A 24947-nucleotide genomic window follows, 5' to 3' on the forward strand; every position below is an offset into this window, starting at 1 on the left:
TATCTTTATCTACTCAAAAATTTCAAAAATTTACATTATACTTTATTTACATTTCCATATGCCTATCATCAATTTGCCTTATCCTGCTTTTTGTGTTACCCATTCTTTACATTCTCTATTACCTTTACCTCTATTTTACATATATACGCTTACGCCAATGTTTACCCTACTTTTACCTAATCTTATACCTCTACCTCTCGTATTGCTATTGCCCTGATCTGTTTAGCTTCTTTTCCTCCTCCTTATTAATGTCTATTTTCTTTCTTAATTTCTCCTCTTGTTCCTTTCTTTCTTTCTTCATCTTTTTCACTTTCTTTCTCTTAATCCATATCCTTCTTAAAATCTTTTTTTTAAACAAATCAAGATCATCGTCTCAGATTTTTTCCATAATCTCGTCTTTTCCTTTGCTTAATTCCGCCTAATCCTTTTTCAGTTCTTGACAGTTCCCTAATGTTCCATATTATCCCAACCTTCACGCATTCCCTTTCTTTTTCTCTTAACCAATATTTATTTGCCTCTTCCATATTTTTACATTTCAAATTTATTAGTGTCCTGATTCCCTCTCCTCCCCTTATCTTGTTTAAACTTTCTATTTCTAAATACCTAGGTCTGGATTCCCCACTCTTTACCCTTATTTCTCTGTATTTCTTGTTGTATCTTGACTCTAAAATCCTACTCTCCTCTTCTTGCTTCTGTATATCCCTTTCTCTCTCAATGATCTTCAGTTCCATCTCTCCCCCTTTCCTCTCCCATGCCTCTACTGTGCTCACTCCCCAATCATTTCTATTGTAATATTTTTCTTTTTCTTTGCTATATAAATCCTTTTTTCCCTTCCACTCTTTCTCCATTCACCAGTTCTTGACTAAATTACCTGCTACCCCGTTTTTGATCCTATCCTCATATCTTTTGGCCCTTATTCCTCATCCTATACGCAATTTTTCCATTCCCAATTCCCTGGTTACAATGTATCTTAGTGTGCAAAAATTTAATTCAAACAGCCATCTAACATAGACTAACATTATTTTCTCCAACGCTTCTTTTTCTGCCCAGTCCCATATTTCTGCTCCATACGCCATCACACTCTAAACTAGGTACCTAAACAGAGTCCACCTCCTTCTAAAATCATTTCTTCCTAATCTCTCTCCTAATCACCACACCTTTTTTTTTGGTACGATAAGGGAAATGCTTATGGCACACCAGGCTGGCTAGACCTGGTAGTGTTGGACTCGAGTCAGAACGGTGCAATCCCAGCCACATAGTTTCAGCGACTGGGTTTATCCCCCCTGTCTACCAACTAAAAACCTTACCAAGCCACCTCGCTCCGGCTAAGGAAAGCCCTAGCCGGCAATACTAAATTTCATCAGTAGCCTTCCCCCAAGGGCGGAGCGTGAGCCCCCCGACGCGCCAGTTTGTCAGGTTGGGAGAGGACGTGCAATGGCAGTGAGCTGAGGTACGTCGGTCTCGGCCTGTCCACCCCGGGATCCAGCGCCGTGCAAGCACCGACATGCCTACCCCCCTCGCGCTTCTTTAGGGTCAGAAGCGAGCGCTGAACTTAGCCGTTTTGCGCTAACCCCCTGCCCAAGGTCCAGCCGCCCCGAGAGACCGTCCAGGCGGGAGGATCTCAGATGCGCACAGACCCGATCGGACACCACCAATCACGTAATCTAATCTAACCCAACCAACGGAAATACTCTAGGCATCGGCCGCTATAATTGGTGGTGTCCAATTGGGTTTGTGCGCATCTGGGACCCTCCCGTCTAGGCCTACCCGCTATCCACGAGTGGCCGACCCGCCGGATGAGCAGAGACCGCGACTGATCGGGCGGCCTATAGCCAGAGTCCTCGTCCCCTGAGCATCCCCGAGTGCAAGGGCAGTTGGGAACAAAGCCCAGGGGGGCGCAAGGTGGCCTCCCCCCCAGGGGTTCACCCAGCGGCCCTATCACCTCAGAGGATAGGCGACCCAAGGGCTTTCTCCCTTGTATCAGCGCCTTTTCCGCCCGGGGTCTAGTCGCCGACTTGGCAGGGGTGCTCGAGTCGAGTCCCACTTTCCTCTCCCGTTGTGGAAGAGGGAGGGGCTCGAGCACCACCTTCACCTGTGGGAGGTTCGAGGCACTCGGACTGTCGAGTGCCTCGTACCTCTTTTTGCTTGGCAGACTCGCCCGGAGCTCAAAGGCTCCGGACGACTCCGACGAGATCTCGATCACTCTCGTGACGAAAGCTTCACCGACAGAGGCCTCCGTCATGGGAGAGGTCTCCTCCATGTCTACGTCGGCCATCAGCTCCGCCGACATTCCACCATCCACGGCCTGAGCGCCGGGCAGAGTGAAAGGTGGCGGGGACAGAGGCCAACTACCTACCAGATCTCTTCCCTCCTCCCGTTGCGAAGAAGGGAGCTGTCTTCCCCTATCGAGTAGGGGGGACCCGAAGGCACTTTTCACCGTCGAGGCGGTGATTGTACAGTGCGTTGCATTGCCTGGGTACCAATTTTAAGGACCACGTTTCTTTCTTAGTTATTTTTACGTTCATGACCAAATGCTGCTGTCAACGATCATCGCAGCATTCAGTCATAAACATAAAAATAATCAAGAAAGAAACGTGGTCCCTAAAATCGGTACCCCAGGCATCAATGCAACGCACTGCACGCCTTCCCTTTAGATGCACGCTCCGGACAGAACGGCCTATTTGCACATTCCGCCTGGGCGTGCCCCTCCCCCCTGCAAGTGAAGCAGCACCGGGCCCTGTCGGTATCATCAGGGTATTGGTGCTGCATGTGTCCCTCAGCCAGGCAGCAGAAACACCGCTGTGGAGGCGCTTTCAGCACCTCCACGCGGGCCACTACCCAACCCAGGGCCAAACTCCCCGACCGGGTAATCTATGCGGCCGCGGCGACCGGGCACTGCACGATCACAGAGCCCAGCCCCCGCCGGCTCTGCGTCACCCGGCCTACCTTTAGGTCTGCCGCAAAGCATTCCCCGGAGTCGGCGACCGCCGTGGCCTCCTCCGGGGAGATTGACTTGTCGAACCCGGAAATGCGGATCCCAACCCTGCGTAGAGGGCACGAGATCCGCACGTCCGGGCCGCCCGCGACGCGCCACATCTCGAAGGCCAGTCGCTCTGCGACTGGCCTACTGTCTTCACCGGGAATCTCCAGGAGGAGACCCCTGGTCTGGGCACGGCGGACCCGAAGCCTACTTCCTCCCTACGGCAGAATGTCGCCTGAGACGATGGGCTCTCGAGCCCGCCGCATAACACCTGCGTAAGAGGCGTCATCCCTAGTCATCGTTATCAATGATGATTTGGGGATGCGCCTTCTAATCTTCCTCGCCGCGATGGTTTTGCTTCGCGGCGGACCTTCCTTGTTTTTCTTTTTTTTCTTCTTTTTTTTGGCTCGGTCGCTGGGGGAGGCGACAGACGCCGCCACCCCCGATGACCGAGTCCCGCCCTCTTTATGTGAAGGGGGAAATACCCCCCGACCACTTTCCCCGGTGGGACGGGAGGGGGGCCCTCTACAACCCCTTTGTCCACTCTCCTCCTTTTCCTGGTGCCGACGACCTCGACCCAGCTCCGATCGCTCGAGAGTGCATCGGGGCCGAACGCTTCCGCCGGCACGACGGGAGACGCAGAAGACTCCTCCCGCGGAGCTCCTGCACTCCTTTTTCCTCCCTTTCCTTTCTTGCTTTTGATGTCGATGAGCACGGCAGCCTGACGCCGGCGGGGACGGCGGCCGACAGCCCCCGTCTCTACCCGCGCCAAACGCCTCTCCAGCCTCTCCACCGTTGCCGCTAGCCGCTCCAACGTTCCCCGCATTTGTTCCTCGAAAGGAGAAGAGCCCGGGGCAGAAGCGGCCGTCGAGGGCGGCGGAGGGGGAGGAGACCTTCTTCCCGCCGACGGCTGTGAAGCAGCCGTGGACGAGGAGGGCCCACTCTAGAGCATGAGGGCGCGTTTCGCCACCCCTAACTGTCTCTGTAACTCGGCAACCTCGGCCCGGAGGGAGTGAACCTCTTCCTCCCGGGCAACGGCCGTTGCTTTCTTCTCCCCATCATCTCGCTCGAGACGGCCCATGGCGCAATACGCCAGCGTCATGAGCACCTTCCGGGCGAGATGGTTGTTGATCTTGATGCGTTCAGACAGGTTGCCCGACAGCGGGTAACTCGTGGACGCTTCGTTACGCGCGCCCTCGACCTCCCGGAGCCACCCATCGGTTAATCCGGCCAGATCGGTGGTCATACTCCGGGAGATCACCCCCAGCTGCCGGTCGGTGTATCGGCGCTGGTTCGGCGTGAATAGGGTCGGGGGGATCCTGATGCGCTGCCGAGGCCGCACATCATTCACTCCCGTTCCCTCTCCTCTCGACTCCGAGCTTCTGATGACATTGGCTCGGAGTCGGCGGGTTCTGAATTGCTCCAAGGAAACCCCATGGAGCCGGTCCTCGGTGTCCGCCCCATCAGACAGTGGGGAAGGGGACTTGAAGGGTCCACTTCCGTCCAGACGAGGGCGGCCACGGGCGCGCCTACCTCTCACGTGAGCCGGGAGGTCGAATCCGTCTCCCGGAACATTCGGGATCCGGACACGGCCCTCCGCTCATCCAAATCGATGACCGGCTCCAAAGGATTCCCAGCCACCTCTTCCTTCCCCAGTCAATCCACTTTCATGGGCTCGGCCTAGAGCTAGGATAGACCCCGCTGCCTTGGACGAGGCGGATCACTGAGGTCCTCCCCGTTTAAAACTCCCCCATGGACGCGGATTGGCGTCGTTTCCCCCCCGAATCTGCGGTGACGTTGGATACGCCACCGTCTCAAAATAGCAAATCCTTGACGATCCGGTCGCGCTACTGTCCTGCCGTCCGCTGCCCGTCTTACGACGGCCGTCGGCCAACAAAATCGAACCGTTCCCCGCAGACGAGGCGAGGACCCCGGCCCAATGGGCCATTTCCGTCGAGAGGGTTCCGATAGCGCACATCCCAATAGCCCACCAACCAATCATCTTGACTTATCTAACCCAACCTACGGAAAATCTCTAGGCATCTGCCATTATGAGTGGTTTGTGTGCTATCGGGATGTGCGCTATCGGGACCCGCCGATTTCCGTCGACCCCAATTTGTTGAGGAAAGCGTATCCCTCCATTTTCGAGAAAAAATAGGATCCCCCCAAACACCCCCCCTTCCCAGTCGGAATCGTCGCTCTAGGACAGCTCCCCTTCGAGCTGCTCAAGAGCGAGAAACCGATCAATGGCGTCGCGAGCCTTGGGCCTAAAGTGCTCTCGCATCTGCAAGAGCGTCCTCATGCGCGACTCCCGCGACGGACCAAGATGATTACATACATCAACTTCCACAGTATCCCGTTCGTCGGCGGAGCCTATGGGCACCCCGCACGACAGCCCGTCGGGTGATGACAAGGAAGCACCCGGGACACTAGTTCCCCCCCTGCCGGCCCTGGGGTATCCAAACCCCCCTGCGCGGTAAGTCGTCGTTGCCGTGTTCCATAAAATCCATAAATGGGGTATTATTTTACGAGGGAAACCTCACCCTTGCCCCGAGGGATACTACGAGCCGGCGTCCGGGAACCATCGATCCAAGGCGAACCTAATGGACGGCACACACATCACACGCGCCGACCAGGGAAGAACACAAAACAAAACCTAAATGCACGCGGTTAAACACACCCGGGATAACCCACGATCGACGCGCGCCGGACAATGGATTGCGGCCAGGCGACCAAGCCCCACAATTCCAACAGGTACCCGGAAAGATCTCCCGATCCACGGCCTCGGCGAAAACCAGCACCCCACCCAACGTTAACGAGGAACATCCCCGAAAGGAGACGCCAACCGCACCGCTATATAGGTTGCTCCTAGGCTCGAAGGCCTGGTGCTGATGTACCCGGGCTAGCCGGAGCCATCGACAACCTGCGGGTCAACACGCAGGATTTAGCCACAAATGAGAAAATCGCCCTGGAATTTGGCAAGGAGAAGGTAACCCGACTCCCCGCCGCGACGAACACTGTACACTGGACGAAAACACACCACCATGGTGTCTGAGGCGCGAAACGCGGCATCTCAGACGCCGCCACCTTGATTTTTTATAGAGGTTGACTCCTTGCGGCCCGGGCGGCGAAGCCAAGGTCTCCGGTCTATCTCGCGCAAAATTTCAGAGCGTGATGAATTACGCTGTATCAGCTCGGGCGCCAGGGTCGCTGAGATCCCTGAGTCTGCAGCCTATTAGAGACCGCAGACCTCTCAGCGAGCTCGGAAACCGCAGGATCGCCAAATTCTGTATACAGACTCGATCCACGGCCTCTAGAGGCCCCAGACTCTGTACCTCTACGGGACCTAATCCCCACACCTTATTTGCTACCAACCTTCCTTTTCTACTCAATTCTTTTATATGTTCCTTATAGTTCCCTTTCTTGTTAAACGTAAAACCTAAGTACTTAAACGTATTTACCTCCTCTATTTCTTTATTTCCCCATTTCCACACTTCTTTTTTTTCCTTTCCTGTTAAATACCAATACCTTTGTTTTCTCCGCACTTAACTCTAATTTCCTATCTCCTAAGCACCTTTTAAATGTTCCTATCATGTCCTGCAAAGCTTCTTTATTATTCGCAACTAAAAATACATCGTCTGCGTACATCAGACTCCATATTCTCTCTTCAACAATTTTCACCCCTCCTGACCCTCTCTCCCTTAGCCTATCCTCTACTTCCATCATATATCAATTAAAAAGGACTGGACTCATTACACAGCCCTGTTTTACGCCTTTCTTTGTGTAGAAGTTCTCTGTTGTTCCATACCTTGACCTCACTGTCATCTCCATTACTTCGTACATCCTTTCTACTCTTCTTATCATGTTCTCGTCCAAGCCATTTCTTCTCATTATTTTCCATAACATCTCCCTATCCACATTGTCAAATGCCGCTTTCAAATTTGCAAAAAAGGCATATACCTTTTTTCCATCTCCTCCCTCGCTTATTTCTTTTTGGGCCATGTAGCTGAGAACAAATATGTAGTCGATCTCCCTCTCTTAAATTCTGCCTGACCTTCTGACAACAAACTTCTCCTTTCTACTTCCTTCTCTAATCTATTCCTTATTATTTCTGCATACACCTTGTCGCTGTGCATAGTAACGAGATGCCTCTATAGTTTTCCATTTTTTCTTGGCCCTCTTTTTTATATAAAGGTACTAGTAGTATAGTAACGCGGATTCTAACTCAGGGATCTGAGGGGGGTGCGGGGGCAGGGGGGAAATTTCACGACGCGTCTTTGCCGTACTGACCATGATGATGTCACGTGGGGGGAGCGGGAGGAACATTTCACGGCATGTATTTGTCGTGCTAACTACGCCTTGAAGGGCGGGGGTGATGCCACATGCCTACTCGCTCGCACGCCAATGTTCTTTTTGCCGTGCTAACTGCGTTTTGGAGGGGGAAGGCGTTGTCACCTCAATTTGTGCGGGGGCAGGGGGAATTTCACGGCACGCGTCTTTGCCGTACTGACCGTAATGATGTCACGTGGGGGGAGCGGGAGGAACATTTCACGGCATGTATTTTGTCATTCTAACCACGCCTTGAAGAGAGGGGGTGATGCCACCTCGCGGCGTTAGCATAGATGACATTACGTAAGCACTGCGCTCTCACTCCTTCCTGTATACCTTCTTGCTCGCACGCCAACGCTCTCAATCGCCGTCTTGGAGAAGGGGTGATCTCACCTCGCGATGCTAATTATTGCATAGGTGATGGAAGCGCACATGCGTTTTCTTTCTCACTCCCTCCCATATATTGCGCTCATCAGATGCTGCGATGCGGTGTGGCGATGCATCATCCTCCTTCCCCCCATACGTTTTATCCTCGCTCGCTTGCTCATGCTCTCCCACGGCTTATCTTATACTTCGCACGCCAATGTTCTCAATCGCACGCGTTCTTATTTCTAAGGTGTTCTTAGGAATGGAAGAGAATAGGGAAAATAATAATAATTTGTTTGAAGGTAATATATTTATTTTTTATTTTATTTATTTTAAAAGGATTATATAATTCGCACGCCAATGTTCTCAATCGCACGCGTTGTCCTTCTCCTAGATAAGTAATTAAGATAAGTCATTAAGATAAGCGATAAAATAAACTAATAGATTATAAAGCGCAGTAAGGAAATTATGGACAGAGAAGGAGAACTTACCTTAAAAGCGCGGTGATACAATCCGTACCACACGATCGCCACTAATGGTGTTTACTTCGATCCGGAGGGAAGTAGGCATAAAGTGGGATCGATTGTAATCTTCCACCTCCGGATCTGCTGCTTGCCACCATAATGGTGACCCTCTACGCAAATGTGATGCAACTCTCGATTCTACAACCACTCGAGGAAGTTCCCTGATTGAGGGTTGAACAATTTGCACACAGGCTTGAGTAGTAACTAGTTAAAAAGAATTTTTATTCATATAACTTTTAACGTAACTAAATTAATTTTATGCGCCATCAACTTTAACTTAATTTAGTTAAAAATTTATTAACTTACCCAACCCTGTTTGTTCATTTCTCCCGAGTAAATGGTTGCATTCTCTCGCCCAATGAAAACGCATACATGTGTAGCATTTTGAAGGCGTAAAATACTGTTGACATTCGTCGCAGTTCATGGTGGCAGACTGACAGACTGACTGAGTGACAGATTGATGCGAGCAGAGCCCATTTATTTTTACAATCAAAATGTTCGTGATTTATCTTTGAGACATTGATACCTTATTGTTCTCATAGTAAAATGAGAACACCTCTAAGCAATTTTTTATCTTACCATGCAGCTTAAATTTTCGATAACACAAGAGATACGTTTTATCAAGAGGTATGACAGTGTCTTACACCAAGTGACCGTTGCATATTAAACACTTTTTTATAACACGATCGCACTATTGAACGTGCATCATACGTTTATTGAACCGACATCAAACATCTATTAGACGTCTACGTCTACGTCTACCATACGTCTGTCGTACGTCTACCGTACGTCTATCGTACATCGACCATACGTCTACCATACGTCTATTGTACATCGTACGTCTATCATACTACTACATTGTACTACAGACGTTCGAGTGTAGTACGTTAGACGTTTGATAATAGTATGGTTGACGATCATACTACTACATTGTACTACTGACGTTCGAGTGTAGTACGTTAGACGTTTCATAATAGTATGGTTGACGGTTCAACCATACTATTATCAAACGTCTAACGTCTACGAATTATTTATGTATTACAGGGAAAGATAAAAAAATAAACCATAAATACGTTTATACATTTTTTTTATTTTAAAGCATCTTTTTGACATTGTAACCAATAATTGTATAATTTAAATACATTCTGCATAGCACAATTCTTAATATGTTTTGCACATCGTACAGTGTTCGCTGTATCCAAATTATTTAAAGATTCAATGTCTTCGTAATCAGCATCCACGGTCTCGATGATAACATTATTTCTTACATTGACATCAAGTATATTCTTCAACCATTCTCGTTTTTCATGGCCTTTAACGTATACGATAGCTTCATCATCATTTTTATCATATACAGCTGTTGAAATCAGGTGCTTCGCTTTCGGATACTAAACTATTCCATCTTCCCATTGTAATCCATGGTGATAAGCAGTCAACCAAGAAACGCAAGATCTTTCGGATTTTGTCAATGCATTCCTTGGCATGGAATTCGTAAAAATGTAATGTGTGAGAACGTTTCCTTGTTTCAATACCGCTACTTCCTTACAATAAATTTTTTTCCAATGGTGAATCCTTGCAGATCCACAAATGTTGGCACAACCATGACAAGTAATTTTTTGAGACTGTACCATATCACAAAATATCTCGGTATTTTATTAAAGATATTTGCTAACGCTGCATTTTACATGATTTTGCGCACAACGTTAGACAATGGACAGTATTCAATTACACGATCATGTAAGATAAGGCAATAGGCGGTAGTGCTCGCTGGCACATTTTCTTTGCAATCAAATTCAATGCGCACGTCCACAGTAGCACTTTTGATGGACTCGTTTTGCCGCGAGCAATCAATCACTGTAAAAGGTCCTCTTTGCAGAAATGTGACCACGTTAAGCAGCGTATCGTAGCAATCACGTCCATAATAAGATTTACGAAAACGTTGGTACATGTCAAACAGGATGGAGTATCTAGATTTACGAAAGTCTAGATTCAAGTCATCGTACGGATAAAATTCAGAGTTGAGATAAAGTTTCACATTGATCAAATTACAATCGTCAAAAATAGTAGCATCTTGAGACATGATATTCTTGCGACCGGTCTGTAGTGCAAAGATAACGAATCGAGGCTTTTCTAATTGTGTTGCAGTTTTAACAGCCCACGAATGTTTGGTTGTGCTCTGCAGCAAGGGGTACTCATACAGATCCCAGGAACGAAAACTCATACTTAGATATCGCCCGCTTTCCAAAGCTCGTAGTATGGACAATTTATTGACTTCATTTAACGTAACATGTGGCATTCGCCACTGTACTTTGAACAATTCAATTTCCGGTTCCGTCGTTCTATTCGTTCCCACAATAGAATTGTTATCATTGCGCGCTCGTATCAAAATTAATTCATGGCGTGCGTTAACAACCATGCGTTTGTAATCCTCGCAAAAGCCCAGCAGTAAATTTAGCGGCACGCAAAAATTGAAATAATTTTCCCACAGAGTGGACGACATGTCCCATCCGGCATTCTGCATTATCATTCCTTTGTCAAACGTAAGAGATACATAGTTCTTTAGAGTACTAGTGATTCCAACGTTTCTGTTGCGATCAATTTCCACACCGTTGATTTCATATCGAATTTCATCAAACATGAACGCTACACAATTATTTCCAAGTTTTATTTCTGATGCATCATCGTCATCATCATCATTTTTTTTTTCTTCACTAATCTTCCTTCGACATAGAGAAAACTTTCGCACGGCAATGTGTATAAATCCTGTTGTTGTATAGGTATCCTTATTTCATCACTATGTCCAAACGTAGTGTTAGCGTATGGATTATACGAGTGAGTTTCAATCTTGACAATGCTATCGTCAAAGATCGGGTCACCTCCAATGTTTAGAATATCAGACATCTCAGAAATTTTGTACGGTGAATCCCAGTGATCTCAAATATGCAACGTTTGATGGAGTAAGTTTCTTTTTACCAAGCAATTGGATATTCTTGATTGCGGTCTTTTTGATTGTTGTGATCTTCTTGTTGCAAATTGTATCTCGCTCTTGCTCATTCAGCACGAGCATCTCACGTTATCGTCTTCGTACGTGCAATCTAACAGTAATCCCCTCTCCGCGGAAATCAATTAATCGACCGTTTTGATCCACAATGCGAATAGCCAAGTCAGTAATGCTCCGTACGACGATCGGAAGGTAAATGATCTGTGCAGGCGTTTCCGAGATTTTATACCCGGGAGGAACACTCGGTGAAAATTCATGTATCGTATGCACGCACTTGTCGTTGCTATACGCACCAGCGGTCAGGTTACATTCTATGCGAATAATGTTTACATTGATTATATTTATAGGTAAGTCTGATTCGTGCCATTGTCGAGGTTCAAGCATACGATTTGAGGAAAATCCCAACAGCGATCCAATGTTGTTGGATTTGCTAAAATTTATTCGATAAGAGCACTTGATCTTGCTCTTCATAGTATTATTGTTGGCGCGAATCATAATCTCGTTATCCTCGTCTTCATCGATCTCTTTATGAAGCAACTTCTTCCTAGTAACATCATTTGAGACATGAGATATAGCATGTCTCAGATACTTGTCAATGTCACGCAGTTCGTACGATCCTTCGGGAATGATAACTTCCTTGTCGTCTTTGTCATAGTAAAATTTGTTATTTGAGGAATTTATATTAGGTATCGTATTGTAGGTTTCAAAGTCTGTCAGACCGAGCTCGTAATCACCATCGCTTAAATCTACAGCTGGAAAGTAGCTTACCGCGAGGACGTTACTTTTGCCGGTTAACGTAAACGTCAGTGACATGTTGTATACTGAGTTAAATAGCGAAATGTTGATCTTTAAATTGATTGTCAACCGACTGTAGAAAACGTAGGCATAGTTGACCACAGTTGCTTTGATTGTAACGTTGATAACGCGCGTGATTGTACTCGATACGTGTCACATCACTGTTAAAGTATCGCACCAATTCTTGTGGTGGTCGAAGATTACCAAAACTGTCGAAATATATAGCACGATTCCCCCTCTTTGCGTACGCCACCCAATGAGTACCCGGTCCTTCGACACTGTCCAAATTCATGATACCGCTCTCGTTTCGGCGTGCTCCCCCCGTTGGTAATGAAGTACGCATAAAAATTCCTCGGAAATGTGGAATGCGCATACGTTTTGCTAGTTGAAGTAATTCAAGGTTTGTAGTAACACCTTTTGGCATTTTTAATGTTTCATCGACATTTTTTTTTTTTTCTTCTTGATACTGCTCCGCCGCGCTTATACGGAGCGAGATAAACTCCATGACCTTCCATGACACGATTATGACGTTTTAATTCCTCCAGTTGACGCTGTGCCGCTTTGTTATCATTTACGGCCTTTGCTACTCCAGCCGCTCCTCCGACCAATGACCCGAGAACTCCCAACAATGGCAGGACGGGTAGGATACCACCACGTTTTGCTACCGGAAGTATCCGCTTGCGTGTTGTCTTCTTCTTTTTCTTCTTTGATTTCAGACCCATACCGATTTTCATCTTGGTTTTCATAGCCGCCCAAATTGCTGTCGCAGCAGCTTTCTCTCCGAGACTTGAATCTCTCGCTGTAATGCGTTTCCGTGCTTTCGAGGCGAGTATATTATCAGCCACGTGTCTTTTCGCGAGATCGTTGCTGTGCGAATAGGCTATATCATGCTCACGACACGCCGCATCCAATGGATTGATGCCTCGGTCACCTCGAGCCAATCGCTCTTCTAAACGTGTTCCTGGACCGCAATACTGATAACCGGGGATATGTAATTCGAAAGGAAGTGCATTAATCGCGCGATTTAACAAACCGCAGCCTTTCGCAGGCATTCGCAGCAATTCTTTCTCAACGGTGCCGGACCGTCTATATGCGTATGCTGAGACGGTAAATTATAATGTTTGAAACACCGACGGTACTGTTGAACCTCCGAATCTGTTTTTATATGTTTGGGCAATTTGTCCCATAAATGATCGATGTAATTGTGAAACTTTTGTAGCAAAACAACTTTTGGTATATATTTTAACTGTTCGCTAGTCAAACTGTGTACATCACAGATATCTGACACGATAAGAAACATTTTGCATACTGAGCGATTTCACTCTACGCGCCTCTATAAATAGAAGCTACCCGCAATAGAAATTTTTCAGTTTATTGTTACCGTAGAGGGAAAGAAAATATGCGGTTTGTGCGGCAACCGCAGGCAATTAGAGTAATTAATTTTGATGATAAGGTAACACCCGAAATAAAAACACGCAGACATGGAAATATGCTACCGATTTCTATACGTGGCATCATTTGCGGTCCATCAAATTGTGGCAAGACAAACGTGTTGATAAGCATGTTGGAAAGCCCGCACGGTGTACGTTTCGAGAACGTGTATGTGTACTCGAAATCGCTTCAGCAGCCGAAATATCGATATCTGGAAAACTTATTAACACCGATTGAAGAAGTTGGGTATTTTGCATTCTCCAACAACAGCAACGTCATTCCTCCGAGCGAAGCGCTTCCGAATTCCATCTTTATCTTTGATGATGTAGCATGCGACAAGCAAGATACGATAAGAGAGTACTTTGCAATGGGCCGGCATGCTAACGTTGACTGCTTCTATCTCTGTCAGACGTATGCCAAGATACCGAAGCATCTTATACGTGACAACGCGAATTTGTTAATTATGTTCAAACAGGATGGCACCAATCTGAAGCATGTATACAACGATCATGTAAACACTGACATGTCTTACAAGGATTTCTGCGATTTATGCCAGATTTGTTGGCAACAAAAATATGGATTTCTAGTAATAGACAAGGACAGCGCGCTTGTCGATGGAAGATATAGAAAAGGATTTAACGACTTTGCAATACCGTAGAATGATTAGTTGTTGTCGATACGTTGAATGTTCAACATGGATAGTAACATAGATCGCGAGAAGATAGCTAAACAGATTGTAAAAACAAGTAACACAATTCGCAAAAAATATCGCGCATTAAAAACGGGTAAAATGGAAGAAGATATTGCATTGGAAAGACATTTTAAGCCAATCATTGAACCTCTAAAACAGATTGTTGAAAATACCGTTGGAGTTGAAAATACCATTGAAAATGGGTCTAAACAGGCTGAGAGTGAAGCATTCTTTTCGGGAGATGAAGAATACGTGGAACCAAAACGAAAACGGTCGAACATTTCGTTTAATAATTCAATAATGACTTCTACTCCAATTAAATTGCAAACTGTACCAATTAATTTTAATAAAGCATCACAAATGTTACAAGATAGCGATTTATTGCAGAATCATGCACCCTCCGTTGAAGAGGTTTTCGAAATCACCGATGAGCCGCTTGTGATGTCCGTTCGACAACAGTTAGAAACGTCTGAGGGGCAACAAAAATTACAAATACATTATGGTCCATTGGGACAAAAATATATGGGAGCTGTTTTGAGCGGTAAAAAAACGGTCAACGTAGATAATGTTTACGGAGTTTACTTCAACAATACCGGAACGATGCTTGGTAACAAACGTATCGACTTGCACAAGAACGATGATATATCCATAGACGGTAAAAGATACAAGGGTACTCAAGGTCTGTACGAGTTAATTTTCATGAAAATACCCAACGCTGATATCTACACGAATGACGATGTAGAGAAGTATAAGGATATCATATTAACTACAAACGCACATAGGCGAGACCATGGTGAATATAATCCAATACTAGGTAACAAAGGACACAAGTATAAAAATATAATCTCCCCCATGTTAGCACTGGATAAAGTTGGACGAGGTATACCGAACAACGTTACGTTAAACGACAACAAGATTGATTACGTTCATTGGAACGATCCGAACGAACTCGTCGATCGTCTTCGATTGCTCGAGGCCTCACGCCAAGCTGGACACAACGCTCACGATAACGAGATCCTGTCGATTATCGAGGAACTTCGCGAAGCTAGTTTAATTATAAATTGAGTCGTGCTATTCATATTATTTTAGTCAACGTTGAAATGTCAATCAATAAGTTTGGGATATCGCTCGGAAGTAGCGGAACGGAATCGTATTACAAATGGAACGGATTAATAAGAAGTTACGTCCGCGATAATGCTCTTTGCAAGGTCAACGCCAATTTTGATGCAAAGTCATGCATGATTCGTCACGTAGCGTTACCTGTAGATGATAGCGATGCTGCCAATAAACGATATGTACAACAGAGCATACAAATTTTGAAAGATCACCAGGACGAAATCGAGAGGAAGATTGTTACTCTCCAAAATAAGGTGGAGATTATGCTTAACAAAATTCAAAGACAACTCGATACAGTGACTCATAGCGCAGAGTAGAAAAAACGATACATTAGATCTCTCCATCATTTGTGAATCAAACATGAACAATTCCGAAAAGCAGCTGTTAGTGGAGGAACTTCATGCTCCAGCGAGAAGAAATTTTCCGAGAAGGCATGTCATTGTTCGCGGATACGATGACCTGTGGCAAGCGGATGTGGTTGAGATGCGACCTTACATGAGATTTAACCGAGGTTACCATTACATACTCACCGTTATCGATGTATTGAGCAAGTATGCATGGGCTGTGCCTCTCAAGGCCAAGAGTGGCAATGAAGTGGCTAATGCGATTGCAAAGATAATACGAGACGATGAAAGATGTCCAAAAAATTTGCAGACTGACAGAGGAAAAGAATTTTACAACGCCACGGTACAGAAACTATTGAAAAAACATGATATCAATCATTATTCAACATATTCCGTAATGAAGGCATCAGTCGTTGAACGGTTCAACCGTTCATTAAAGAACGACATGTGGAAGCAGTTTACGCTTAATGGAAATTATAAATGGATCGATTTGTTACCACGTCTCGTATTAGAATACAACTCGCGAAGGCATCGTACTATTGGTATGCGACCTATCAATGTTACCCCTGCGATTGCCGAAAAACTCTTATCCACTGTGTATAGTCGCATAAAAATTGCTGCACCCGCGCGGTTCAAAGTGGGTGAATCGGTACGCGTGAGCAAATTTAAGACCATTTTTGATAAAGGTTATACACCGAATTGGACTATGGAGATATTTAAAATTGCCAAAGTGCAGAGAACTAATCCCGTGACGTATTTATTGAAGGATTCCTGTGGAAAACATATCAGCGGTGGATTTTACGAATATGAGCTTCAGCGAGTCGGTAATTCTAACTTGTATCTCGTTGAAAAATTTTACGCAAAAGAGGGGATGAGGTTTATGTGAAATGGCTAGGATTTGATAATTCACACAATTCGTGGATACACAAGGATAATGTATTGTAAAAAATGTATTACTTATTTACAAGATATTTGTAATTTTTATTACAATTACACAAATATACATATATTATACAAATTAAGTGTTTTATTTACATTGGTATTTTATAATGTCCCCAAGGCAACGTGTCAATAGAATCTGACATAATATATCGCTTATCGTCATACGGACTAAGAGCAATTTTCTTTTCGGATATAGTATACACCTCATGCAATTTCGATCTAATACTTGACTGCTGTCGTGTCATTTCAATCTCATCATGTAAACATCGCGTGTAATCATCGAAAGTTATCGATTTTGCCACAACGTTGCTTTTGATTCCTTTGACTTTCTTCGTGTCGTTTTTACCATCAACGCGCAAGGCATACATCTTTGCTCTAAGCCCTATGAATTCGGTCATGATCGCACCATTGTTTTCATCCTTCATTAAACCTGGCACTTTTTTTATTAACAAGCGGAATACCGTATGCATTATCAACCGCGTAATCACTCGTGTCAAATTTATTAATATCGCGCTTTATAATTTCGTATACGTCATCACATTCAATGTTATATATTAAGCTATCCGTATCAGTATACATAATTTTACATTTCTCGCGAAACATCGGCGCCATGTATTCATGATGAAATTCATACAAACATGTCTTAGATATGTCAAGATGCACATACCCACATAGATTGGTTTGTCAAATTTCACCTCAAGCTTACGCATTTCGATTGCAACCAAATTCTCTGAAAAGACAGTACGACTGTGGAAATTTGGCATAGCGATCATTGCCTCCGCGCCGTATCTGCCTTTCCATTTTGTCACAAGTCGCACATCGACGTGATTGCGCACGTTCTCCATGGTTTTGCCAAATACTGCGTTGTTCATTAATTTGTATAAATTTTTTTCGAAATTGTTTTTGGCGCATGTTCTGAAATCTGTATTTAACTGAATATAATCGCGAAGCCATGGTGATTGTGCAAACTGTAATATGCGATGTATTTTTGTCACTCGAAGGCCGTGACGAGTACACTGCTGCAGATTACGATAATGTATGACGTAACGTTTCTTATCGTATAAGGTTGCGAGGAGCTTGTCTTGCCGCTTGCCGGGCGGTTTATCACGCATTGGACAGAACGGTAGGTCAATGTGCGCATCATGTAAATGTTGTGGATATTCTAAGTCTATTTCAAGAATGTAACCTGTTGGAGAATCTAGCGCGATGTCCATAAAATTAAAATTTGTTACGTCATCTACCCATCGAAAATCTTTGTATGGTAGTGGCTGACACATTGCCCAACCATACAAGTTATTTACATCAAAGTACATCAGGTACGATGATGATTTCGATGGATCGTATGACTTCATGTACTTGTTGTTGGCCTGTGCGTACCTGTTCGAACATTGACTCAGACCACCACGTGTGCCACGTTCGATGAACATGATCATGTCAATGTCTGTTAGCAGTTCGAAATTTACATGTGTATATTTCAACATTGCATCCCACGTAAAACCGGGTAAAGTATAATAATATGCGGGATCGAGTCCATAACTCGCGATGCAACTATCGCGAAAATTCTCAAAGATATCAGCCAACAACAGTACGTCAGTTTTCAAGTATAAATCGCTATAATCTCCGAGCGTTCGGATGGAGAACCGCTGCCACACGTTGACAGCATGCGCGTAATCGCTCTCGGATACTGTGTCACCCGTCAATGAACTGTAAAATAATTCGCGCGGTGGCAAACATGACTCTTCCAATTTTTCTACACAGTCAACATACTCGTATGGGAAGACACCTTTTCGTGTTAACAGATCGAAATTTTCTGTTGATAAATTACTATATTCCCGTTGCATTATGCATAGCTTATCTTTACTAAGAAAAGATGCCAATTTATCGAGACTAGATGCGAGAAATTTGAAAGAATCGATAAATCTTAATTTTATGCAATTTTTCTGATCATTTTTTGTAAACGAAATATATTTTTCTTTTGTTATCGGAAGTAAATCTATTCGTCCTTCGTATGCTGTAGCTATTTCCTTGATGATAAAATGCACGTCGTAGCCAGATAAGTTATGGAAAACTATAGGAATATAATGCGAATCTTTGTAATTTAAATTGCAATTTGAATACGCTGCACCTCTGAATCGACCGGTTAAATGACAATGATCGCGTACCCGTTCTATTTCATTCGTAAATGGTTTTTCACAAATGTGGCAATGTGTAGCGTTGTTAAATTTTTTCCAATCGTCTTGTGTTAAATCCATGGGAACATTAACCGACAGAATATTATTTACAATTTGTGCTAAATATTTAAGTTGCTCGACGAACCACGCGATACAATTCTTATCGCGATGAAACCGATACATTGATAGCGAATTGTCATACGCACAGTGTACATAATATGCTATGCTAAATACTCGATGATGCTGGTAATTTTTCTCATCCTCAGTCTTCTCCAGGATGCATTCCAAATCGGCGTATACGATAAACGGCATTCGTTCCTTTCGACAGTAATTTTTAAAGCTCAGCCATTTGTCATCTTCGCTTGGTAATATGATAGCGCAATCGTTTATCTTTCCACAGTCCATTGTGTGAATTTCCAACTTGTCGTTCGAACTAAAATAATGTAGACATCTGAAATATAATTTATTTTTGAGAAATTAGAAAAAATATATTTATATATACATATTTTTGTATTTTCCGAAATATATACATACCGATCACAAAAGAATTTCTTATTCTTTTTCTTACTGAGTTGTGAACTCATGAGACGGGACATATTCTTTATCAACGCAAAATGTCCCACATTGTCATCCTGCACGTATAGCAGATTTATATGTTTGTCCATTTTTCGTTCGGTGAGTCGTATAGGAAAAATAGATAATTTCTTCTCCTCGATGCAGTATAGATTAATGGAGATTTTGTTGAGAATTTCAAACTTTTTAATTTGTGGCAGTGTCATTGGAAACTCAATGCCTTTCAGATTTAATACCGTAGAATAATGTGGATATGAAGATTCTCGATCTGTATTCCTTTCAGCAGGATGCAGACTGGCCACCACTGACCATGCAAAACATGCATTGTCATTTGATTTTACATTAACTATCGCTTTCTTCATCATAATTTTACTTGGTAACTGGATGTTGCATCCTGCATGCAAAGGGTTATATTTGTTTATATTTATTGTTAAATTTAGTATACGCGACAACGCCCATCCGCTATCGCGTTCTTGGAATTCCTCCAACGATGCTAGGATTATCTCGATGACGTGTAACTGGTACCACTCATGCAAATCGGAGCATTGAAAGAGTTCATAATTTCTTGTTGTGATACACTTATTAGCGCGTTTGTCACCTGCGACAAATTCACCATTAAAAATAGCGTTTATCTTTACGTTGCCATGTCTCTGCATGACACTTTGCACGTGCTCAAGCACAATTTCTCGCGCATCCTCTAGAAATTGATACGGTTCAATGTGTTCGAAATTAATCACAGCACCAGTCAGTATACGACTTTCAAAAACTGTATCTATCTCACGCCATCGGAGTCCAGCACTATATCCAGCGCCCATTTGCACAAACCGTCCACGCATCATTTGTTTCAAACCTTCTAGTCGCGTGATACAAGCGATCACAGATTGTCTTCCGCCGATTGACAATCGCGGATATTTACTGCGGCTACGTCCATCTAACGATTCGATGAACTCGATACAACGTTGCTCCCACGCCATATACTCTTTATGCGTATTTAATCGAGTGGATTGCTCCACCAAATCGCGCTCCGTTTGCTCCATTTTTACAATGTGCTTGACTGCATAGACTGATGGGATGCATCGCGATCTTGTCATTTTATAATGACACCATCACTTTAAATGTTATTCACAGTGTATCATAGTTTGATACATGTCTAAAGTCTTCTTAGCTGTCATAAATCAGCGCTTGTAAGATTCACATGTATATTTAATATCACTGACTTTGTAAAATTATTAAATGATCTCATCGTGATATCAAATTACTTTTAAACGAGTCACAGCAGGCGTTCGCTAAAAAAATACAAAACTGTCACATTTGCTCCATGACTTCATCGTAATGTCAAATTATATTCAAACGTGTGTCTAAATTAATTTTATAGATCTGTGATATCAGCGCCTATGATATCATCACAGCTGCTGTACTCTGACGCATGCTTTTATGCTGAAAATGCAAATCTGCAATACTATATGATTTCATTGTAATATTAAATTACATTCAAACGTGTCTAAAACTGAGTTTTACTATCCTGCGATCTCATCACATCTGTCAACGCTTGCAAGATTTACGTTTGAATATGTGTATGATCTCATCATAAAATATGTAATTTCCACATTTGATGTCGATATGGTGGTGGGGATTATAAAATAAAAAGAACTTTAAAAACGTTACTCTCATCAGTTGCTCATTGTTAGCGGACAACTCTTGAAAAATACGAGAGAAATGGCGAACTACTACGTTCCAATCCAAACCGAAGCATGCGAGAAATCGTAAGTATCTATACATTTTTATACATTCCTTAAATTATATTTTTTCATATTTTTGCTTCTACATATCCATATTTCTTATTTACAGAACATTGCCACACACATCAATGAACTACTATATTCCGATCTAGACCGAAGCATGTGAGAAATCGTAAGTATCTATAATTATTTTATATACATTTTTTCATATTTTCATATTTCATTGTTTCTTATAAAATCTCTATTTTATTTATTACTTATAGAACATCATCATCATCATCATCATCACCATCATCATTATTATCAATATTTTTTGTTTTATCTCATTAATCTGTAATCTTATTTACAGAACGCCACCACGATACACATCACACATTTTGGGGAGAAGGTTTGCACTAACTCCTACATCTTATAAATGGTTGGATATCGGAATCAACGCAGGATCTATATCCTACGTGGAATTGGTGCTGGGCGACAATCGCGGAAATCAAATTGCTCTGCCTTATAAAACGTGGAGATCGTTGATTGAGAAACGTATGGACATCGAGGGACTTATGCAGTCAAAAACGACTCCATTATTGATTCACGAACTGATTGTGCAGCAGATTAAACTGCGTGAAGAACATATTATAAAATTAACATTACACAATACTTATATTTGCATGAAGCCTGCAACTGTATCATTTATGTTTGAACTTGAGCATTGTATTGAACATGTATATTTCGCACTGTGTCAGAATATGAATAATGTTACTGACAAATATAAATATTTTGTAACTTACTTGCGTCAGAATTGCATCACTAATAAAAACGATGCAGTAAATATTTTGCGAAAAATTTATGATAAAAGTTCACATATTGAATGTGAATTAATAGCTTATGCTTCAGATAATATTGCATACGATTCGCTAAATGACAAATAAAATATTATAATATGTACAAATGTGAATATTGCATACGATGTGTTAAATGATAAATAAAATGTTATAATCATGTTATGTGCAAATTTGAAATAATAATAAAAATGTGTAAATTGAAATTGAACTTTTGGTTATTTTTCCTATCCTTAGCGAATGAGGCTGATAGCTATTCAGTGTGGTACAACGTGGTTGTCACAGCTGTGACAATGACTTGAGTTTCTTTTGTTACCAAGAACTCAGTTGTAAGATGAGTATTAAATTACTATTGTCAAAGGTTTTTGACTGTGGGATTTAACATCTCGTAGATAAATCACGTACATTTTGTACTATAAAATGATGGGCTGCGCTCCTTAGCGTCAGTCATAAGGGTTGAACTGTCGTCGTCGTCGTTTGTATCTCGTGTGCATTAAAAATTGTCTCACGAACAAAAAATGGCATACTTACGAGTAAAATACCCATGTAATGGAGTAAGTATATTTATAATATACTTAATATTGTTTGAATATACTAAACGACTGATTGAATATACTAATATACTGAATATTGTTTCGTGTCACTAGTAGAATACATGTATTTTTTAATATTTTATTAAATAAAATTTCATACTTTACAGCACATTAGAGTTGGAACCGAAAAAATTGTAAACCAGGTGTCTCTTCAGAGAGAGATATTACTAAAATATACACCAGCACAGGTATTGTTTTATGATATTTATATATATTGGGTTTATATTACACATTATAATGCTCCTTTTATTTTTCCAGAATTTTACAATAAAAGTAAATGATATAGAAAAAAACATTAAAATAAGAGTGATAGATGGGACCTCACGAACGGTATGTCTGTGTATAACTATGTGCATGTGAGTACACATGTGTTATTTTGATTAATAATAATATATATTTTCTTATTTTTACAGAATGGAGATGAAATAGCATCATCATCATCATCGTCAGCATCATCATCAGGATTATATATGGTGAGACGAATCCCTCCTAAATGGTCGCTGACGGAGGCACAAAATAGTAAAGAGTTATATATCGAACCACGAGAGCTTCGAGTTCGTCGGGAGACATCATTGATGTTTGATGAACCGCAGGTGTGTATGTGTGTGTATGTGTGTGTGTGTGTGTGTGTGTGTGTGTGTGTGTGTGTGTTTGGTATTTAAATTATTAATTACTTTATATATTTTGGATCCACAGAAACTACGAATCGAAGATCTCGAGGTAGTAGGTTTCATAAATATAAAAAAAAAAAAAATAAAAATTGAAAAAGAACGAAAAAAACTACGAGATGAACTGGACTTCTTATGGTGCGAATCAACTTTACATGGATGGTGGTTTTACTACTATTATGGCGAACCGGATATTTTTCATTTAAATAATTTATTTAATGAAAATAATTAAAATTATTTGTATAATTATTAAAAATAAATAAGAAGCCAAATTTATCCAATAAAGACAAATAAAATTATTTGCGTATATTAAAAATAAATAAATAAATAATTTTTAATAACATTTTATTAAAACCATTTTTATGTATTTCTTCTAAAATAAATAAAATAAAAAAGAATAAATATATTATATTCAAGCAAATTATTATTTTCCCTATTCTCTTCCATTCCTGAAAACATCTTAGAAATAAGAACGCGTGCGAAGTATAAGATAAGCCGTGGGAGAGCAAAATTATTTGTATACTTATTAAAACTAAATAAGAAGCAAAATTTATCCAATAAAGACAAATAAAATTATTTGAATAAATATATTACATTCAAGCAAATTATTATTATTTTCCCTATTCTCTTCCATTCCTGAAAACATCTTAGAAATAAGAACGCGTGCGAAGTATAAGATAAGCCGTAAGAGAGCAAAATTATTTGTATACTTATTAAAAATAAATAAGAAGCAAAATTTATCCAATAAAGACAAATAAAATTATTTGTGTATGTTAAAAATAGATATTTTTATATATTCCTTTTAAAATAAATAAAATAAAAAATAAATATATTACATTCAAACAAATTATTATTATTTTCCCTATTCTCTTCCATTCCTGAGAACGCCTTAGAAATAAGAACGCGTGCGATTGAGAACATTGGCGTGCGAATTATATAATCCTTTTAAAATAAATAAAATAAAAAATAAATATATTACATTCAAACAAATTATTATTATCGCATGTGAGCTTCCATCACCTATGCTATAATTAGCATTGCGAGGTGAGATCACCCCTTCTCCAAGACGGCGATTGAGAGCGTTGGCGTGCGAGCAAGAAGGTATACAGGAAGGAGTGAGAGCGCAGTGCTTACGTAAGGTCATCTATGCTAACGCCGCGAGGTGGCATCACCCCCTCTCTTCAAGGCGTGGTTAGAATGACAAAATACATGCCGTGAAATGTTCCTCCCGCTCCCCCCACGTGACATCATCATGGTCAGTACGGCAAAGACGCGTGCCGTGAAATTCCCCCTGCCCCCGCACAAATCGAGGTGACAACGCCTTCCCCCTCCAAAACGCAGTTAGCACGGCAAAAAGAACATTGGCGTGTGAGCGAGTAGGCATGTGGCATCACCCCCTCCCTTCAAGGCGTGGTTAGCACGACAAATACATGCCGTGAAATGTTCCTCCCGCTCCCCCCACGTGACATCATCATGGTCAGTACGGCAAAGACGCGTCGTGAAATTTCCCCCCTGCCCCCGCACCCCCCTCAGATCCCTGAGTTAGAATCCGCCTTACTATACTACTGGTACTATAGTACTCTTCCATTCTTCTGACATCTCTCCCTTTTTCCTTGTTGTATCAGCCTTATTACTTTTTCTCTTAGAAAACTTTCTGCATACTTCTACGCTTCCATTGAGATTCTATCTATCCCCGCGGCTTTCTTCTTCTTCTTCATCCTTTCAATTGCTTTGCCTATTTCTTTTCTCCCTAAATCCTCCTTTTCTGTGCAAGAGGAGCCTTCCTCTCTAAGAAAGGAGCCCTCTTGCGGCTCCTCTCTTTCTCTCTCTCCTTCCTCTCTCCTTTTCCTT

General features: G+C 42.4%; 3 protein-coding genes and 1 long non-coding RNA gene across 4 annotated transcripts; 1 reads left to right on the forward strand and 3 right to left on the reverse strand.

Moving 5' to 3' along the window:
- Positions 1-189: 189 nt before the first annotated feature.
- Positions 190-6464, reverse strand: LOC120358516. The gene is made up of 2 exons (XM_039452970.1): positions 6327-6464; positions 190-1144 (listed from the first exon to the last, which is right to left on the reverse strand). The coding sequence occupies exon 2, from the start codon at positions 846-848 to the stop codon at positions 366-368; it is 483 nt and encodes a 160-aa protein (XP_039308904.1). The 5' UTR covers positions 849-1144; positions 6327-6464; the 3' UTR covers positions 190-365.
- Positions 6465-9880: 3416 nt separating this feature from the next.
- On the reverse strand, positions 9881-10837 carry LOC120358547. The gene has a single exon (XM_039453122.1). The coding sequence runs from the start codon at positions 10835-10837 to the stop codon at positions 9881-9883; it is 957 nt and encodes a 318-aa protein (XP_039309056.1).
- Positions 10838-16708: 5871 nt separating this feature from the next.
- On the reverse strand, positions 16709-20462 carry LOC120358402. The gene is made up of 2 exons (XM_039452601.1): positions 19225-20462; positions 16709-19141 (listed from the first exon to the last, which is right to left on the reverse strand). The coding sequence occupies exons 1-2, from the start codon at positions 20352-20354 to the stop codon at positions 17074-17076; spliced, it is 3198 nt and encodes a 1065-aa protein (XP_039308535.1). The 5' UTR covers positions 20355-20462; the 3' UTR covers positions 16709-17073.
- LOC120358403 lies at positions 20462-22664 on the forward strand. Its single transcript, XR_005575367.1, has 3 exons — positions 20462-21026; positions 21112-21174; positions 21352-22664. It is a non-coding gene; the product is annotated as an uncharacterized LOC120358403 (long non-coding RNA).
- Positions 22665-24947: the final 2283 nt, after the last annotated feature.

This window comes from Solenopsis invicta, chromosome 8 (assembly GCF_016802725.1).
Source record: "Solenopsis invicta isolate M01_SB chromosome 8, UNIL_Sinv_3.0, whole genome shotgun sequence".
Classification (NCBI taxonomy): Eukaryota; Metazoa; Arthropoda; class Insecta; order Hymenoptera; family Formicidae; genus Solenopsis; species Solenopsis invicta.

Coding starts and splice junctions, on each gene's coding strand:
- LOC120358516 (XM_039452970.1), bottom strand. CDS start 848: ATGGAGAAAGAGTGGAAGGGAAAAAAGGATTTATATAGCAAAGAAAAA.
- LOC120358402 (XM_039452601.1), bottom strand. CDS start 20,354: ATGACAAGATCGCGATGCATCCCATCAGTCTATGCAGTCAAGCACATT. Junction 19,142..19,224: donor AAGAAATTCTTTTGTGATCG/GTATGTATATAT, acceptor ATTATATTTCAG/ATGTCTACATTATTTTAGTT.
- LOC120358547 (XM_039453122.1), bottom strand. CDS start 10,837: ATGTTTGATGAAATTCGATATGAAATCAACGGTGTGGAAATTGATCGC.